Raw genomic sequence first — 22,138 nt, forward strand, 5'->3', positions numbered from 1 at the left:
AGATCATTAGTATGTTCCTTTTTTATTTTATATTCATAAGCACATATATATATAAAATAATATATACATATTTTTTTTTTTTTTAAATTATGCAACTGAACAAGGTTCTATATACTAACTTTTACAATAAAAAAATTTTTAAAATAGTAAAAGAATAGATTCAATGAAAATGAAAATTTAAAAAAAAATGAACAGAAATATATATATATATATATTTTTTTTTATAAAAATAAAATCCTATAAAAAACAAAATAATAAAATTTGAAGTGTAGAATAAAATTCTTTTTTATTCTTAATGTCACTAATTAAAATATATTCATAAATATATCTAAAAATTATGTAAAGGAAATTACATATCTATATAAGACTTTTTTATATAAGTAAATTATACTATAAAATATGATGATATACAACAAAAAAAAATACACCACAATAATATTTATTTAATTTTCTTTTTTAATAAATAATAAAAAATTATAAATATTTAAGTAAAAAAAAAAAAAAAAGTTCTCATTTAAAACATTATATTTATAAACTAAAAAGTTAATTAAAAAAAAAAAAAATTACAATAATAAAATATACACAATTTAGTAATACAATATTAAATACTAAAAATCTTCATTTTCTTAAAATGATTAATTACTACTTCACTTTTTTTTTTTATATCACACATTTACATAACTACTGAAAATTCATAAAATATAAAAAAAAAAAAAAATTTTTAAATCTAAATAACATTATATAAAACAAAATAATTTATATATAATAATTAAAAAAAATAAAAAAAGTAAAACTATAAAAGGAAAGTAAATGGGAATAGGAAAGAAAAAAAGAATAAAATATAAATAATCAATGTATTCTCAGAAAAATATATTAAAAAAAAAATGTTAATACATAACTTTATAGCTAATAAAAATCATTGTTATAAAAAAAAATTAACTAAATTTCATTTAATTTACATTTATTTTCATTGATAAAAAAAAAAAAATAAATTAAATTAAAATTAAATTATAGTAAGGAACATGTAAAAAAATTTTTAAAAAAATGTAATAAATTTTTTTTTTTATTCAAGTTTTTTCACTATAAATTTCTATATTATACATTCATATATAATATATATAAATTATGCATATATATTATAAATATAAATACAAGGATGTACATAATTAAATATATTTATATCTAGATAAAAGAGTGACGAAGAAAAAATATATATTATTAATAGCAAGTATAGTTTTATGTGAAATAAAAACATTTTATGATAATTATGATCGATAAAGAAAAATATATATAATAGTATATTTTAAAAGAGAAAAATGTATATACTATTCCACTTTTTCAAATTTGTATTTTTACTACAATCTTTTTCTTTTTAGTTTTTCTTTTTTTTTTTTCATATTTCTAAAAAAAGTTTATCAAAAAAAATTCATTTTATAAACAAATGCTAGATGTAGTTTACTACTTTCAAATAAATTTTTTTTAAATAAATTCAGTGATTTAATGCATGCATATTGAAATGCATGCTTCATATAACAAAAATAGGTAAAATGTTTTTTAAGTGAAAAGCTTCACTAAGAATTTTAAATTAAAATATTTTTAGAACTCTTTATATTTTAAATTACTTCAAATTAATACACTTCTATTCCTAAAGTGTTTTTTTTATTTCATAGAGATTATTTCTATAAAAATTGCATGCAACAGATTTATACATATATGCATATATATATATATATATATATATATATATATATATATATATAAATTTATATTGTAAAATAGAAATTACAAAATTTTATAAATAAATATATTAAACTTTATATAAAATAAATAGGTTATAAATAATTTTATTATTTTTTATATATTATATTAAAAAACTTCTTAAATATGCATTTATAATTTAAGAAAAAATACATTTACTGTTGATATTCAGAATATTATTAATTTTTATTAATCATATTTCTTTATCCTATTTTTTATTCAATAATTGTGTTACTTATAAATTTTTTCTTTTTTTAAAGCTGTATAAGGAAGTCTAAACGTTATCTATAGAGATAGACATATATATTTTTTTAATAGAATTTTTCTACATAATTTTTTAGGTATATAAATTATTTAATTTATATTATATTTTTATTTAAATCCACTCTAAATTATTTTAATTTTATGAAAGTTACAAAAACAAATAAAAAATTTGAAATATATTACTCTGTAATTAAATATATTAATACATTTTTCAGTAATGTCATATTAAAAAAGAGATTTTATTCTTTTTTTATTTTTAAATTGCTACAATTAAAAAATTATATTATTGAAATGTTTTTTTTTTTTTTTTTCAATTATTATGAAAAATATATATACTTTGTATTTTTCTCTCACTTATATCATTAACAAATTAGTTAATATTTTAACAAAAACAAAAAATTTTCCTTTGTAATTTATCATTACTTTAAAATTACATATATCTATTAAAAAAAATTTGAATATATTTATGTTTATTTTATTTATCGAATTTAATAATATATTAAAGAAAAAAAAAAAAAACCTACAATGAATTAGAAGAAAAAAGAGGTTTATAATGCTTAAAAATGTAAAAAATTATAAATAAAACAATGAGCATTTATCAGAAAAAATATATCAGTTCTTAAAAAAAAAAAAAAAAAATTAAATGTCTACTTATAGAATAAACAAAATGAAGAAAACCTTATAAATTAGGGTTTACAAAAAATTATTATTTTAAATATCATTTGTAATTTTAAATAATAAATATATATTAGCAATTTTGCTTATATTAAGAGAAAAATTAGTCATAAATTTTCATAATAAATAAAAATATAAATTGATATTTTAAGGGTATTTTCATTAATTTAAAAAAAAAACAAAAACAAAAAAAATTTTGTCAAAATTATGAGTATAATAAGAATATTTTCTATTTATAAAGATTTGTTTTTAAAATTAACAAGTCGCTCAATGTTCTTATTCTCTTCTTCTAATGTATTTTTCCTAAAATATAAAATAAAGAAAAAAAAAGGTTTATATATAAATAAATATATAGATAGATATATAGACATAAATATATGTAATTATTACCTATAAATCATTCTGGTATTAGCTATATTAGTTTTCTCAGGATTGTTATAAAAATTTAAGGATTCATTTAAATCAACTCCTAACCAATGTTTTTTAAAAGCTGGTTCAAATCCACTAAGAAAAAAAAAAATCCAATTTTATTTATTTTTTAAATAATTTTTTCTAATATATATTAATTAATTTACATATGAAGAAACATAAAAAATTATATTTAACCTTTGAATAACAGAATTTCTTGCAATTTCACCTAAATCTACCGTGCTCAATTTCCATATATGCTTGAAAAAAAAAAAAGAAGGAAATATATATTTATATTAGAAAAAAAATAATGATTATATAAATAGATGCATATATATAATTACTGCACATATAGAATATTCTTCTAATAATGGTTCATCAGTAAAATGAAACATCAAAGGATCATCTGTTGATAAAGACACATTCAAACCTATTTTAAAAAAGTTTTTAAAAGGATTCTTTTCTATAAAAAAAAAAAATTATATATATTTCATTAAAAATTTATATAAGATGAAAAACTGGATAAAGAAAAATATAATTTTATATAAAAAAAAAAAAAAAAATTTTTTTTTTTACCTATTTGCAAAAATAAAGCATTATTTGATAAAGGAGAAATTGCTAACCCAATCTGCTTTAGATAATATAAGTACAATAAAACAGGAGATTTTCTTAAATTAATACCGTGATTTATTTTATCAGCTAGTAAAAACATTGTAGCTAAGTGCCCTATGTTTCCAGTTTCACCACAATGAGGTCTAATAATATGAAAAAAAAAATGTACACAAATATGAAGAAATATATATCTAAATATAATAATAAAAAAAAAATGGTTCTTACTACCCTCAAATAATTAACTGTTTTCATTATTACAATTTAACTTTTTTCTTTTTTTAACCTGAATGACAATGGTCTTAAATTTCTCAGAATCATAAATTCATTTAATGTTCTTATATTTGCATACATATAATATGCATAATAAGAATAAGGAGGATTATTATCGCTAGTATAATTGTCAGGTGTCGGCAATTCACCCCCTTTCAATGTATATTTTGAAACAACAGATTCATCATCAACACTATCCCAAGCAACAACTTGATGTAAAAAAGTAAAAATTTCTTTATTTTCTTCTGGATTTCTTACTGCTTCAAAACACGGTCCAAAAACATTTCTCAAAAAATCACCAAAATTTTTAATTAATTTCATTTTTTTATATATATGATACAATCTTGGTACTTGAATTACCCACCGTACTCTTATACTACTTAGTTTATTATCTAATACCCATTTTGCTAATTTCAACCACTCATTTTTATTTTTTCCGTATATAGATATACGCCATTCTACGTGTTGATATTTAGAATATTCTAGTTTTTTTATTTCTTCTTTAGTAATTTCTGCTAAATATCTCCCTTCTATATAATTGTCAGTTTTTAAAAAAATATCTCTTAATAACTTTTGACCAAAAGGATTATATTTTTGATTAAATAAATCAAATCTATGAAAACAATTTCCTAATGCATTAACTGCTAAACTATCAACTGTAGCTTCGTAAGCAGAACTTTTTAATTCCTTATCAAATATTTGTTTTAAAGTCATTTTTTCTCCTTTTTCATCCACATATACTACTGTATTTGGTTCTGTTCTGTACTTTTCTCTTATAAATCTTAGTAGTGCTTTTTGCTGCATACATGCAGAATGATGAACATGTGTATCTACTTTTCTTATATTATAAAAATCGCGATGTTTTATACTTTTTGCCTCTCCTAATTCTAAGGATCCATTAAACATAATATGAAAATCAAATTTTTGTTCTAAATATTTTAATCTCTGATAGCAAAAACTTTTACATGCAGGATCTTGAACAACTAACATTATTATTTCAATAGATGATAAATATTCATATGTTGATTTAATTGATTTCTGTCCATGTAATTTATTTGATTCGTTGCATTCTTCTTTACCTAAAAAAAAAAAAATATTCTTGTATAATAATATATGTAAATATATATACATAATATATGTACAATGTATATACAAATATATACAATAAGAAAATGTTGTAAATACTCATAAATGTGTATGAAGATATGGCATATATTACTTTTAGGTCCTTGATCAGTGTCTAGATCCCAGTAAACAAAAAAAATACCGTCAACAAAGTTAATAAAAGCATTACATTTTTTTAAAATAGTAACATTATAAGGATTATAAATAGGTTCAGCAGATTCAAATTGATCAAGATGTTTTTTTTTGTAGCACTCTGATATTGCTGCATCCTCAACTACTGATGTATCAATATCAGTAAAATTTTTTATAAACTCATCTCTTAAATTACAAATTTTCAATAATTTCTATAACAAAATAAATAAATATATATAGATATACATGTATGTATTTGTAAAAAACACTTTTTTCAAATTATTTATTATAATGAAATATAAATATATTAATAAAAAAAGCACCTGGGCAACTTCTATTTCTTCTTCTCGAGGTATATTACCAGTAGATGATAAAGTAAAACTAAAACGGTTAAAAGATTGTAAATCTGGCAGATCCTTATTCATTAATGTGTTTTCATATTTCATTGATGCATTTGATGATACTTTTACTACTGTTTCATATAAAAAGTTCCATCCTTTGTTTTTATTTGGAAGACATATATTTGAATCATTATCATTATTGGATTCTTTCATTATTACATAATTCAAAAAAAATAATAATAATAATTTTTTTTTTCTTTAATATAAAAATATAACTTGAAACATAAAAAAAAATATAACGACAAATTGCTAAAAATCTATTTTTTTTCCTTTACATTAAAATTAAAACATTCTACATCAGCTTATAAGAAATTTTAATTTTTCTTTTTTTCTTTATTTAAAAAATATATTTTGCTTTTATTATATTTTATTTTTTAATTAACAATTATTATTCTATATATATCAATATTTTGTGTTTTAATCTTTTCTTTTCTCCAACGTATTATTTTTTTTTTTTTTGGATTTATTTGTAACATATATGAATATATAAATATATATTTTGTATTCCTTCTATTTTAGTTCCTTATTTTATATTATTTTTATTCTTTAAAGATCTTTTTCCATAACTTTATGTATAATACATATATATATATATATATATATTATTTTAAATAATCTTATTAATTTTTTGAATAAAAAATGTGTACAAACATTAAAAAGCATTAAGGCTATAAAAGTACATAATTATTTTGCCTATGTTTTTTGCATCTTCTTTTACTTTATGAAAACAAAATGAAGTAAAAAGATCACACAAAAAAAATTCATTTATGTAAAAATGCATGCTCAACATTTATTTAATCATTCTGTATTTTTTTTTTTTTTGTGTGTGTGTATTGTTTTTCTTTAAAAATGGTTTAATACAATAATAAAATGGTTAAAATATACTTTTTAAGGAAATAAGATAAAAAAGAAAAAATTAAATTAATATAAAATAGTTATTCATTAAAATTAGAAAATACGTATTTAATCAAATTTATAAAAATTGAAATGTATAAATCAAATATATATAAATTGTTAGATAGAAAAAATATGAATATAAAATATATTTTTTATGTGTGTAAAAATTCTTAATTTTACATCTACAAATATTTTTACATGATATATGGTTTCTATAGTGATGTTTATTTTAATTACAAAAATTTAAGAAGCTATGTTGCACGCACTTCAATTTTTTTTCTTTTTTCTGATTAGTTCTATATAATTCCAAATATATATAAAAATATGATATTATTAAATATGTCTTATTCTTTATGATAATTTAATAAATTCATCAATTTATACATGAATAATATAGACAAATGCAAAATATAAATATTTGTTTGTACTTATTAAATTATTTTAAATAAAAATTATTTTTTCCTTTTTTATTTATATAGCACATTAATAGTCTAATTTCAATGGTGCATATAAAAAAAAATAATTATAAATATTTCTTTTTTAATGATATATTAATTTAATTCTTTAGAAAATTATATTATTCAATTACTAATATATACTTTTTTTTTTATTTATCTTTTTTTTTTAATAAAAGCTCTCTCTTATAAATTAAGCTAATATTTTTTTGTGCAATTAATTTTTATTAATATATAATTTTAAGAATTAAATTATTTTTTACAATAATTTTTTTATTAATATATATGAAATAAAGCAGAACAAAAATGAAAATATATTAAATTATTTAGAAATATTACTATTTTTTTTTCTTTTATTGTATGCACTTATAGAAAATATGTGATTTAGAAAATTAATTTTTAATTTGTGCATATTTTCTTTTTTATTTCTGATACAATTAATAGTACATATAAAAAATTTTATTCCCACTCATGAATAACTATATATAAGTTTTTTTCTCTGTATTTTCCCATGTGTATACAATTTCTTTAAGTAAAAAAAAAGTTACAAAATTATTAATAAAAACACAAATTAACATATTCTTTTTTAATTATGTTTTTTTTTTCGTTTGTGCTTATTTACATTTATATTATTTTTACTAATTTTATATATTTATTATTCCACTTTTGTAAATCTTTTTTTTAATTATGAATTACTATCCTTTCTAATTGTTTTGATTGATTTAATACTTTTGCATTATTAACAGTTTTATTTAGGTAAAAATGTAATTGCAATTTTAATGTAAAAAAAGTAAAAAAGATAAATACTTATTTTAAGAATAATAGGATTGTAAAAATATTTGAACAGCATCAACTATATTTATATGGAAAAACAAAACTAATAAATTTAAAAAAAAAAGTTTAAAAGAAATTTGGTAATTTTATAAATTTTAACATTCTTTTTCAAAAAGCTATAATATTATGTGTAAATAAGCATTTCATAAATATTTTTTTTTTAGTTAATTTTTTATATAAACTCTTTTCTTTTTATTAATTAAAAACCTGATTTTTAATAAAAAAAAAAAAAATACACATAAAACAATGAAATTATAACAAAAATGATATTTTTTAAAATCATAATATATATAAAAGTAATATTAAGGAAAAAAAAATTTTAACAAGAATCTTTTTAATTTTGAATTTAAATATAAATTAATTTGATAGATCTAAAAACTTTTATAAAAACAAAAGTATCCTATTTGTTTATATATAAATAAAAAGAGTATTATAAAAAATATACTTTTTATATTCTATTGACTAAATTTTGAATTTTCATTTTCTAGTTTTTCTATTAAAGAAATAAGGAGATAATTTTATAAGATCTATTAGAAAAAATAATTTTTTATAATTGCATTATTTTTACATGTCTAATGTAAAAAACATTTTTTTTTTTTTTATTTATATACAAATTGAAAAAAAGCTTTTTGAAGAAATAGCTAACAGTTTTCCATATGACACAAAGTAATATTAGAATATTTAAAACTTTTTAATTACTACTTTTCAAGATTTTTTTTGTAAGAGAAAAAAATAAAAAAAAAGTCAAACTAATATTAAAATATCTTTATTTTTGTTTACAATGAAATGCCTTTCATATATCTATTTTCTTAATGTAGAAATCAATAAATTAAATAATACAAATTGTTGATTATTTATATATGTCAAAGCGTACATTATGCCAAGATTTATATAAAAATGTATTTCTATTATACTCTTGCATATTTATATATTTAAATATGCATAAAGAATTTCTGTATTCTTAATGTAAACTAACAATTAAAAAAAAAAAAAAAAAATTCATATATAATTTTATCTTATTAATATTTAAAAAATAATTTATAATTTTATTTAAAAATTTTTTTTTTTAAATATTATATATACATAAAAATTAAAATAGTTCATAATTTTTTTTTTATTTTCTTTATTTACACAGTAATTTTAATTTGGAAAGTTCGAAAACATATTTTTATATTAATATATATATATATATTAATATTATTTATATGTAATATTCTTGTTATAAATATTTAAAAGTTATATTTTTTTTAATTTTTTTTTTTCATATATATATGTATATATATATATATATATATATATATATATATATATATATATATATAATATTAATTGAAATATGTGATAAAAAATAAAATAAATGTTTTACGTTTATATGAAATGAAAGGAGGTATTTTTTAAAAGATGGATATAAAGAATGAAAAAAACAAAAGTTTTGATTTAAAAGATTCTTATGAATCAAAAACCCCAATAGAAAAAGAAACAAATGAAAATACAAATGTGGACCTATTAAATGAAAGATATATAATATGGAGAAAAAATACTCCATTTTTATACAGCTCCCTTTTAAAAAATAAATTAAATTGGCCGTCATTGACTGTTGAATTTCTAGGAAGCGATAATTCTTTTAAATCAAAAACTAGCTATTTTACTAATAAAATTCTTTTAGGAACTCATACTTCTAATCAAGATTTTGAGTATGTTTATATTGGCGAAATAAAATTTCCATTATATTCTATCAAAGAAGATGTATTACAATACGAAAATTATACTGGTTTTATAAGTAGTAGAAAAAAAAAAAAAGCTTACTCATTGCCATCCTTTGAAATTAAAGCAAAATTATTGCATCCAGGAGAAGTTATAAGGGCTACACATTTACCAAGTAATCCTTTTTTTATTGTTACTCAAACAAATAATGGAAATATTTTATTATTTGATTATACAAAGCATCCTTCTTTTCCATCGGATGTATCAACATGCTATCCCCAAATGATATTAAAAGGACATAAAAGTGAAGGAAGTGGCTTATGCTGGAACATTAATAAAGTATATGACAATTATAGAAATCCAAATACCTATATTGAAGAAAATGAAAATGATATAAAAAAAAATAATAATGAATTGGGAGAAGTTAATCCTAGCGACTTACTATTAGCATCTTGCTCTGTTGACGGTAGTATATGCTTATGGGATATTAGCAAAGGCACAAAATGTAATGATGTTCCAAGAACATATGGCTTAAATAAAACTGGAAAGCCAGCAGACTTTAATATAAAAACATATGAAAATACCACAACTTTAAATCCTATATGTACATGGACAAACAAAAATAAAGAAACTTCATTAAATGATATTTTTTTTCATCCCAAATTTAATAATGCTCTTGGCGTGTGTGATGATGATGGTTGCATGAGTTTATATGATATAAGAAAAAAAAACTTCTTTTCAAAACCAGAAATAAATTTTAAAGATCATAACGAAGCAATGAATACTTTTTCTTTTGATAATTTTTCAGAATATATTTTCTCATGTGGATATAGTGATGGACTAATTTCGATTTGGGATATGAGATATAATAAGGAATCTTTACTTAAATTAAATTATCACACACAAAGTATTAACAGAATTAAATTTTGCATGATGTCTTCAGGTATTTTTGGATCTTGTTCAGACGATGGTACTACTTGCATTTGGGACATATCCAGAAATTCAACTACCTATGAACAAATTAAAAAATCAGAAGATGATATTTATAATAGTTCCAAGAAAATACCTAAACAATTATTATTTGTTCATGGAGGACATATTGGGAGTGTTTATGATTTGGCTTGGGCAAATAGTAACACATTTTTAGTGGCTACTGTTGGAGTTGATAATTCATTACAAGTTTGGCATATGAATGAACAGTTCATATTTCAATAAAGAAATATTTAAAATTAAATAAAAAAAATAAAGGGCAAATATAATAAAGTAAAGATAAGAAATATAATATAAATAATAAAAAAATTTTATTATAACATAAATATAAAAGAAAGTTTACTTTAATACAGGAAGGAAAACCATTATATTTGACTAAAATACTTTAGAATAATATTTTTTAATGAAAATATAAAAATGAATATATTCAAACGAAGTTTTATGTCTTATTACTTTTTATTATATAAATATCAAAAAATTAAAATAAAAGATATAAATTAGTAATGAAAAAATAAATTTAGGAAAATATTTAATTTTAAAAAGATTTTTTCAGTATTATGAAAAGAAAAGAAAACCATATTTGTTTATTTTTTAAAATAATGATGTAAATCATGCTAAATTTTTTAATTATATATTTAGACATCTACATTTATTTTCTCTTCATTCATTCTTAACCGATATATTGATTTAAAATTATTATTATTAATATTTTAACTTTTTTATTTTATATTTATCTTTTTTATTTTATTTTATTTATTACTTTTTTTTTTTATATTTAATTTCCTAATTTCTTATTAAAAAATACACAATAAAATATTCATAGTATCATATTTTATGTTACATATTAATAAACCAATTATATAATTTTTCTTTTTTAACATCTATATTTTTTTTTCTTTTTTTTTTTTTTTTTTGTTTTAGCAAAAATAAAACAATTTTTTAATTTTTAATATTTTTTGATACAAAATTAAAATTTAAATAATATTTTTTGTAAAGTTTATAATTAGAATAATAAATAATGAATGATATATGTATTCACACATTTTTTATATAATTAATTATTATAAACAGAAAAATTTACATGTTATAATAAAATAATAAACTTCTTATATTTTTAAAAGTATTCTTTATAGAAAACTAAATTTAATGTACTTTATTTTTTATAATTTAATGCACTAATTTCCAATCTAAAATAAGCATCTTATTTTATTTTTAACTTTTTTTAATCACTAATTTTTTTTTTTTTTTATTTTATATATTTTTTTTTTTAATATATAACGAGAAAATATGTTTGTTCACTCCATATGAAAAACTTTTGCAAAATTTTACTTAGTAGATATTGTAAATCATTAAATTATTTAAGAATTTTTTGTCTTTTTTTTTTTTTTATCATTTTTAATAGTATATATACTATAAATATATCCTTATTTACTATATATTTATTTATTTTATATCCATTTATTATATTTATTAAGATGACTACAAATGAAAATGAAGAAAAATTAAAAGAAGATTATGAGGATATAAAATATGAAAAACCTGATACTCATAAAAACTTTTGGAAATCTTTTGGCTTAGATAGTAAAGCAGGAAAATTACTTTATTATTTATATGGGGACAATAATAAAATTAACCCTAATTTAATAACTTCTAAAAAATACATTAAAAAAAAAAAAGAAGACGAAAAAGAAGAAATAATAAAATCATTTAGAAAGCCTCAAATTAATTATCCTTCCTTTAAAAGTTATAAAAAAATTCTTTATGAAATTATTCTTAAAATATGTTTATATAATATTCTATTATATTATTATTAAATTAAATATAAGTTAAATTAGTACAAACTTATGTTATTATTAATAGAATTTATACTTAATAGAAAAAAAAAATTGATTAAAATAATTTAAAGTAAAATTTAGAAATTAAGTATTTACATAACCGTAATAAATAGGAATTTAAACCATTATACAATATACGTAGTTTAAATTAATTTTTTTTTTAAAATAGAATAAAATAATATAAAAACAATTAAAAAAAACAATCCCTTTTCGCTTATTTTACGATTAAAATTGTTTTTTTTCCCAGAGAAAATAGAAAAAGAATATCCTATCGATAAAATCCCACATAAAAAGCCTTTATCTAAAATTTTAAAAGAAACAAAAAATTATGAATCCATAAAAGAGCTTCCTACATATATAGGAGTGAATAGAGATGAAGAAAAAAAAAAATTGAATGACATTTTTCTTGAACAGAAATGTAAAGTTTTACCGCCAAGTTGTGCACCATTAGTTTTAACAGAAGAAGAAAAAAAAGAAATAATTAAAAATGCAGAAAAAAGGTATTTAGATTTGAATGGGTCTAGTAGCAAAGAAGATAAAATTATAGATTCTCTAAAAAATTATATAACTGAATTAAGAGTAGAATTAAATAAAAAGATAAAAGAATTTAAAAGTATTATGTGTGAGGACAATACAAGTAATGATGAAGTGGAAGCAAATACAAGGGCATTACATCAATTAGAATATAAAAAAATAAAACTTAAAAATGAAATAGAGCAATGTAAAAAAAATATAAAAAAAACAAATGATATTTTAAATTCCTTAAACTGATGTTTCATGAAACAATAGACATTTAAAATATATATATATATATATATATATATATATTATTTTTAATGAAACAAAAAATGTATTAATAATATATATTAAAATGATATAAAAAAAAAAAGATATCTTTCTAAATTTATATATTATATTAATATTTTCATAAATTGAAGGGAATCATTTAAATAAGATATCTTATAATATATATAAATTCCTAATAAAATTCTAAATTTAATAAAAAAATAACAAATTCTTGCAATTTTTTAATTTTTACATCTGAAAAAGAAGAGAAAAGAAAATAATAGAATTGAACATTATTTCATCTTTTATTTTCTTTTAAAAATTCACTGAAATTGATACATTGTGATATTATTTTAAAAAAAAATATCGGTAAATTTTATGTAAATAAAAGAATTAAAAAAAAAAAGAAATTCACAAATCTATAAGAATGTAATAATTATTTTAGCAGTTGTTTGAATTTAATTGATATTTTTTTTTTTTTTTATATATTTTTCTTTTAACATTTTTTTTTTATATTTCTCTTTTTTTTACATATTTTATCTTTTTAATTTTTTTTTTTTTTTCGCTTTACTCATATTTTTGGTTTTATTTTTCACAGAAATATAAAACTTTTGTGTTCACACATAATTATAAAATAAAAATGTATAAATTATTTTTCTTTTAATAATACACAGCGATATTAATGCTAAAAAATTTATTTATAAGCATTAAAGTATTTCAACAAAAATTTTGTTTCATTTGTATGTAATAAAAAAAAAAAAAAAATTATTATTGTTATAATTCTAAGAAATAAAGTTTTTACTAAAACTTGAAAACTTAATTATAGTTCATTATTGTATAATATATTTTAATTATTGTTACATTTAATATTTTATTGGACTACTCTTTTTACCTATTTTATTAATCATCCACTTTCTGTTTTATTTTTATCTTCAACCCTCAGACAAAAATAATATAAATTAAATTTGCTCACGTTTTTCTTTTTTTTTTTGTTTTTTTTTTTTAATCATATATTAATTTTTAGTACATTAATTAAATAATATTTTGGATAGAAAGAAAAAAAATATATATATATATTTTTTGTAGTAAATTATTGGAAAAGATCATTGAAATTATTTGTTACACTTTTTTATTTATTTTTAATCAATATATTTATTTTTATATATTTATTTTTATATATTTATTTTTATATATTTATTTTTTTATATTTATTTTATATATTTATTTAATTTATATATATTTATTTTATTTTTGTAATAAATTATAAGCTATATTCTGTTATCATTCTGTTTTAAAACAACAATTAGAAAAAAATTGTATAGTAATTTTTTGTACTTTTTTTTTTTTTTCATTTATTTCTTTTTTTTCTGTCTTTTTTTTATTAATTTATTATAGATATAGTTTCATTTTAATTATCCTTTTATTTTTTTTTTTTTACTCTATCATTTTATTTTATTTTATTTTTATTTTTTTTTGTATAAATATTATATATAAATAATATTTACAAAATAATTTTTTATTTCATTTGATCAATATGTATTTTATTTTTCCTTGCGTTAAAGGATAAAAAATAAAACAGAAATATCAAACAAAATTCAATAAAATTGCACACAAATTATTTTTCAGCTATACAAAAAAAAAAAAATAAATTAAAAAGGAATTATTACATTCTATATTACTATTGTAGAATATTCTCTAATAAATGTTAATTAAAAGAATGAAAAATTAAAATTAATGTGTTGTATTTAATATGCATATTTCATAATAATACGTGAATTAAAATGTCAATGTGTAATCAATCAATCTTTTTTTTTTTTTTCATATATATTGTTATAACAGCACCCGCATTTTTTAAATTTTGAATTTTTTTTTTTTTTTTTATCTCATTGAGGAAAAAAAAAAGCCAATCATATTATTAAAAAAAAAATATAAATCATAAATTTTCCTAAGAACCTTATATATTCTAATGGAATCTTTAAATAAATGCGTCATAGGGACAAAAATATTTATTAAAGATAAAAATAAAGTAATTAAATGGCAATTAAAACAATATAATTGTATTATAATATATATATATGTGCAAAACATTTTAATAATATAATGGATAATTTAAACTATAAATTTTCCTTTTTCTATATACATAATTGAAGCATATAATATAATACAAATAATTAATATAGATAAATTAAAATTTTTCACCTTTTTTTTTTTTTTATTTTTATAAAAAAAGAATCATAATCTATTATATATGTATATAACTATATCTTTTTATAATCATAAAATAATAAATATATAAATTGTTTATATGCTTATTTATATTTAAAAAAATAAAATAAATGATTTTAAATAATTAGGTATGGGCTAGTGCTGAAATAATAAAAGAAGAGGATGCAAATATAGTTGTTAAAACAGAAGATGATGAAATAATTAAATTAAAGGATAATGATGAATTTTATCTAAGGAATTTAGGTTTTTTTATTTTTATTTCATAACTATAAAACAAAATATAAATATATAAAAAAAAATAAAAATATATTTATATCTATTTATATATTAACGTATGTATGTACATATATATACATGTATATTTTATTTTATTTTTTTTATTCTAGATATATTTGACTCAAGTGGGCTATCAGCACCGTCTGATTTAACTCAATTGACTCATTTACATGAAGCATCGATTTTACATAGCTTAAATCTCAGATTTGATATCGACGAAATTTATACTTTTACTGGTCCAATATTGATTGCTGTAAATCCTTTTAAAACAATAAAAAATTTATATTGTGATAACATTCTAGCTAAACATGTGCAACCAATAAAATCAAAAAGCCCTCATATTTTTGCTACCTCTAATAGCGCTTATTTAGGAATGTGCAATAATAATAAATCACAAACAATTTTAATAAGTGGAGAATCTGGTGCTGGGAAAACAGAGTCTACTAAATATGTAATGAAATTTTTAGCCTGCGCAGGTTCAGATATTAAAAAAAGATCATTAATTGAAAGCCAGGTTTTAGAAAGTAATCCTTTATTAGAAGCTTTTGGTAACGCTAGAACATTAAGGAACGATAATTCTAGTCGCTTTGGTAAGTATATAGAATTACAATTTTCATTAGATAATAGAAATTATATAAAAGGAAAATTATGTGGAGCAAAAATTCTAACTTATTTGTTGGAAAAAGTTCGAGTATGTGATCAACAAGAAGGAGAAAGAAATTACCACATTTTTTATCAAATGTGCAAAGCAGCACAGTTTGCTAAAGAAAATAAAGAAAAAGAAAATTTTTATTTTTTTCCTTCAACAACTAAATTTAAAAATATGAATAATGTAAAACCAATGGAATTGAATCTCACTAACTTTAAAAGTCATATCCACTTTCGTTATTTAACAAAATCTAGTGTTTATGAACTAAATGAAATTGATGAATTGGAACAGTTTGAGTCTACTATTTATGCTATGCAGACAATTGGGATAAGTGAAGAAGAACAATATCAAATATTTAAAGTGTTAGAAGGAATTCTATATATAGGAAATATTTTATTTAATAATGATGAAAATAAAGAAGAAGCCAAAATCTTAGAAGTTTCAGATGATGATTTAAAAAAAGCTGCTTTTTTTCTTGACGTAAACGAAGAAAAATTAAGAGATTCGTTATGTTATAAAACCATTATCGCAAATGATGAGCATTATAAAAAGCCAATTAACTCAAATATAGCCAATGATATTCGAGATGCATTGGCTAGAGCTATATATGGATGCTTGTTTTTAAAAGTAGTAGAAAGAACTAATGAATCGATAGGATTCATAAAAGATATTAATTTATTTTGTGGAGTTCTTGATATATTTGGTTTTGAATCTTTTCCTGTAAATTCTTTTGAACAGTTATGTATCAATTATACTAATGAATGCTTACAGCAATTTTTTAATAATTTTATTTTCAAATGTGAAGAAAAATTATATATAGAAGAAGGAATTAAATGGAATCCTTTAGATTTCCCTGATAACAAAGATTGCGTAGATATTTTAGAATCGAAGCCTTTTGGTATATTTTCTATGTTAGATGAAGAATGTCACATACCTTCAGGTAAAGACAAAACATTTTGCAGCAAAATAACTACTAAGCACACTAATAATAAAAGATTTAAAGTAGTAAAAACAGATTCTTCTAGCTTCATTATAATACATTTTGCTGGTGAGGTCATGTATAATTCTGCAGGATTTCTTGAAAAAAACAAAGATCAGTTATCTACTGATGCTCAAAATATTTTATTGCAGAGTAAAAACCATTATGTAGCCACTCTTTTTGAAAAATACTTAAGAAGAAATGTAGATAGAAGAAAATTTATTACTGTATCAAGCGAATTTAGGGAACAATTAAATTCATTAATGAAAAGAATTAGGGAAACAGAGCCTCATTTCATTAGATGTATTAAGCCAAATTCTCAAAACTTGCCTGATGTATTTGATCGAATATCAGTCAATGAGCAATTAAAATATGGAGGAGTTCTGCAAGCGATCAAAGTTAGTAGAGCAGGATATCCTGTCCGTTTATCTCATGCAGATTGTGTAAATGATTATAAAATTCTTTTAAATAAAGAAGATAAAAAAGAATTTGAAAAGTATAATGATAAATCATGGCCTCAAAAAGCTAGTTTTGTCTTAAATAAATTGTATCACAGCCAAGTTATGCAAGAATATGTTAACAATTTAAAAACATTAAAGGAAAAAAAAGATGAAGAAAATAGTTTTTATGGAAAATATACTAAAAAAAATAATTCAAAAATAGAACAAACTAATGAAAAAAACAAAGATCAAATAAGCAAAGAAATAAATCATATTGATATTGATAATAGTAATATTAGAAATAATGACATATATAAAAAACAAAATAATGAAACAGAATTAATTTGGTCAGTAGGTAAAAATTTATGTTTTTTTAAAAGTGATGCTTTTAATATTTTATCAACATTAAGAAGTGATTTTCGATGTGCACAAGCCATTATTATTCAAAAAAATTATAAATGTTTTGCACAAAAAAAATTATATAATCTAATGAAAGTCAAAATTGTCATATTACAAAAATGGTTCAGGTATTTATTAGTTCGCGTAAGGAATGAAAAAATGAAAATGGAAAAAGCTAAGGAACTTATATGTTTCTCAATATATGGCTATATTGTTAGAAAAAAATATTTGCATACAAGAAAATGTGCTGTTCTAATACAATCACATATAAGGAGATATCTCACTTTAAAATTTTATAAAGAATACAAAGAAAATTATTATGCTAGCAAAATACAAGCATCATGGAAATCCTATAAAGAAAGATTATTTTATCAAAATTTAAAAGTAGCTACTAGAAAAATTCAGTTAAAATGGAAAAGTGCATTAGCAAGAAGACAATTAAGAAGACTCAAAGAAGAAGCAAAGGAAGTAGGGTCCCTATTATCAAAAAATCAAGTTTTAATGAAAGAATTAAAAAAAGAAAGAAATGATAAAATAGAAATAGAAAACAAATTACTAAAAGCTTCCGCTAAAATTGATAAATTAACGAAAAAAATACAAAATCTAGAAAAAATAAACAAAAGTAACGAAAAAATAATTAAAGATTTATTAGATAAAATATCCATTTTATCAAATAAAGAACTTAATGATTCATCAAAAACAGTATCAAAAAATGAATATGAAAGAAGTAAGACTTCAGAAAAAGGAATCATAGCAAGAGAAGAACATTACAATTCTATAGAAACTATATCGGCTAATAATAGTTCGATAAGCAAAGAAGAAAAATTAAAGTTATTAAACAAAATAAAAAAGCTAGAATTAGAAAATAAAGAATATATAAAACAAAATACCTCTTTAAATGATCGTTACAATAAGTTACTAAATTTACTTTCCCATTTTAAAGATAAAAATAATACTATGTCAGGTAGATTTTATTATAATTCATATATAAATAAGTTTAATAAAACATATACTTCCCTATATAATAATACATTTTCAGATTCTAAAATAGATAACAATCATTCAGAAAATAAAAATGTATATAGAAGGAATGATAGTTTAGTAGATATACTTATATGTGGTCCTAAAAAAGTAGGAAAAACAAGTTTGTTAGAAGATTTATTTGTTAGATTAGGAGATGAAATCAACTTAAATTTATTACGAAAAAATAAAAAAAATCAATCCGAGGAATCAAATTCTATGAACTATAATACTTATTTAATAAATCATAAATCTATTAAAATAAAAATTGTTGATTGTGGTTATTCATCTAATAGAAATGTAGAAGAATCTCTTTTTAATTATATAAAGAATTCCATATGTATAATTATTGTTTTTGATTCAACTAATAAAGATTCTATAAATCCTGCTTTGCACTTGCTACAAGAAGCATCCTTAATTAATGTTAAAAAAACAACAAAATTATATTTATTGGAAAATATATTTAACGAAAAAATTAATTTAAACGTAAATACAAATGACGTTTCCTATGCTTTAAGAATAGCAAAAACATGTAATGCATATTATGTGAAAACACTAGACATATATGATATTGTAAATGACTATGCAAATGAAATAACATTGCATTCAAACTATTTTTTAGATAACTTCAATAAAGAGAAAAATTTGAAGGAAGATACTTATAATAGCATGAATAAAAGTAATTCCTTAGTTGATGATTCCGTTAGATTAAGTGATGCATTTTCCTCGATTGATAAGCATAATGATATAAAAAATAAAAAGGATGATTTAACTCTGCATAAAAATAGTATGTACTCAGTTGTAAATACATTAAAAGCATTTTGTGGAATTCAAAATAAGAAAAATCAGAATGTGCAATTATTAAGAGAATCATTGCCTTTAAATAATTATGTATATAATAATAAAAAATATAATACAGAATTAGGTAAGGGACTGCAACCCGTTTATGAAATAACTTTAAAAGGTAATGTTCCTATTACTTATTTAGTTATCGGCCAAGATTCAATAAATAAAAATTATACATTATTAGCAGTTGGTTGCAAAGATGGAATCATTTATATTTATAAATGCTTTCGAACCAAATTAGAAATGAACAACGATTATTTTTATCAAAATGATGATAATTATAATTTTCCAAAAAATGATAATATGAGTGATCAATTAAACAATGATTCAGCTAATGACGATAATTCCTTATCTTCTAAATTATTATCAAAATTATCTGGTCATAAAAAAGCTATAACATGCATAGTTTTTTCTTTTTCAGAGGATAAAATTATATCCTCTTCTATTGATAGAACTATAAAAATATGGGAAGTATCTACAGGATTTCTATTAAAAGTATTTTCTGACTCATCAGCAACACTATCAGTTTTATTATTTCCAACAAACTTAGATATATTTTTATGTTCCAATTGTACTTCTTTATTAAGAATTGTAAATTTAAATAGCGGCCAGGTATATCAGAAAATCAAAGTGGAAAGTGAAATTAGGGCTTTAGAAATGGATGATACATGCTTAAATATATTTGCTGGATCAAAAAACGGAACTATATATGTATTAGAAGTGATTTATAATGAACGAGTAGAAATTAAATTTCGTTTTCTTTTTTCATTATCACCTATAACATGTATAAAATTTGTTCCAAGGCGTTCTGTTAAAGCTTCTCCTTGTATAATTGTCAATTCATGTGATAATCACATCGGAATAATAGAATGTATATATGGAAATAAAGGAATATTAACAACTTTATCAGTTAAACATAGAATAAGAATAAACCATGCATTACTTCCTATTAGAAATTGTTATTCGAAATATGGAGGTGGTTGGTTAATGTCTGGTTCTGAGGATGGAAATATATATATTTGTTCATTGTTACCTCAATCAAATTATAAGCTAATTTTTTTGAAACATCATAAGGTAAGAAAAAAGAAAAGAAAAAAAAAAAAAAATTTTAACTAATTATTTATTTTATTTTTTTAGGCACCTGTTATGGCCGTGGTCGTAAATGACATTGATACGTTAATGATTTCTGGAGATTCTAAAGGAAATATTGTCTTTTGGAGAAGATCCTTTGTATAATAATATTTTTTATATTTTTGTCTTTTTGTTTACTAATTTTTTTTTTTTCATTATTTCATTTTGTTTTATCTTATTTTTTTTAATTGAAGAAATATAATAGTAAAACATTATTCATTCTATATATATATTTTTTTTTTTTTTAATAATATATCATATAACAGAATCACATCTAAATTTTAAACAATATTCCCATTTATTAAAAATAACTTTAAACATTTTTGAAAGGTTAATTATACAACTCATATTTTGTAACTTTCGCTTTTTTTTAATATAATCACGGAAAAATAAAAATAAATTTTCAATTGTAAAAAATCCATATTATATTTTTATATCTTTTATACAAAATATGATGCAATTTTTACGTATAATCATTTTATTATATTATTGACATATATTTCTTTATGTAATAAAACAAAATTGGTATGCTATATTATAATAATTTATTTTCAATGAAAATAAATAAAATATAAAAAAGTAGTGCAATTTTGTGATATACTTTATTGTCTTCTTTTTTGTTACCATTTAGTTTTTATAAATCTCTTTTTTTTTTTTTTCTTTACAGATTTTTATATTAGTATTTTTTTGACTTTTTCTATAAATAGAACTTAAATTTTTATTTTATTATATTCTGTATAATATGTACCGAATTTTTTTTTTTTTTTCTATTTACACATAAATTTAATGTATTCTTGTAAAAATTTCATATAAATTTTTTTTTTTCAAATATATATGAATTATAATAATTTTTATTTTAAGAAATACATATAATAATTATTACATTAATTATAAAAAAAAATAGTTCAATTATATATATATATATAAATATTATATTTATAAAATTTATAATATTTTTTTTATAAATATTATTTTTCTACTTTATAGAAACTTCATTTTCTTTCATACTTTTAATTTTTACTACAA

At 18.9% G+C, this 22,138-nt stretch overlaps 4 protein-coding genes across 4 annotated transcripts; 3 read left to right on the forward strand and 1 right to left on the reverse strand.

Annotated features, from left to right (window-relative positions):
* Window positions 1–2,930: 2,930 nt before the first annotated feature.
* PRELSG_1267400 (AMP deaminase, putative) lies at window positions 2,931–5,798 on the reverse strand (the record flags this gene model as incomplete). The annotated part of the gene is made up of 8 exons (XM_028678494.1): window positions 2,931–3,000; window positions 3,088–3,201; window positions 3,304–3,365; window positions 3,450–3,568; window positions 3,682–3,860; window positions 4,001–5,066; window positions 5,207–5,456; window positions 5,568–5,798. The coding sequence occupies 8 exons, from the start codon at window positions 5,796–5,798 to the stop codon at window positions 2,931–2,933; spliced, it is 2,091 nt and encodes a 696-aa protein (XP_028534778.1).
* A 3,434-nt stretch (window positions 5,799–9,232) lies between these two features.
* PRELSG_1267500 (chromatin assembly factor 1 subunit, putative) lies at window positions 9,233–10,750 on the forward strand (the record flags this gene model as incomplete). The annotated part of the gene is made up of 1 exon (XM_028678495.1): window positions 9,233–10,750. The coding sequence occupies one exon, from the start codon at window positions 9,233–9,235 to the stop codon at window positions 10,748–10,750; it is 1,518 nt and encodes a 505-aa protein (XP_028534779.1).
* A 1,250-nt stretch (window positions 10,751–12,000) lies between these two features.
* On the forward strand, window positions 12,001–13,131 carry PRELSG_1267600 (conserved Plasmodium protein, unknown function; the record flags this gene model as incomplete). The annotated part of the gene is made up of 2 exons (XM_028678496.1): window positions 12,001–12,268; window positions 12,608–13,131. 2 exons carry the CDS (start codon window positions 12,001–12,003, stop codon window positions 13,129–13,131), a joined length of 792 nt encoding a protein of 263 aa, XP_028534780.1.
* A 1,981-nt stretch (window positions 13,132–15,112) lies between these two features.
* Window positions 15,113–21,217, forward strand: MyoC (myosin C, putative; the record flags this gene model as incomplete). Its single annotated transcript, XM_028678497.1, has 4 exons — window positions 15,113–15,172; window positions 15,501–15,615; window positions 15,759–21,055; window positions 21,119–21,217. The coding sequence occupies 4 exons, from the start codon at window positions 15,113–15,115 to the stop codon at window positions 21,215–21,217; spliced, it is 5,571 nt and encodes a 1,856-aa protein (XP_028534781.1).
* Between the last annotated feature and the right edge of the window lie 921 nt (window positions 21,218–22,138).

Source organism: Plasmodium relictum (assembly GCF_900005765.1).
Source record: "Plasmodium relictum strain SGS1 genome assembly, chromosome: 12".
Lineage (NCBI taxonomy): Eukaryota > Apicomplexa > Aconoidasida > Haemosporida > Plasmodiidae > Plasmodium > Plasmodium relictum.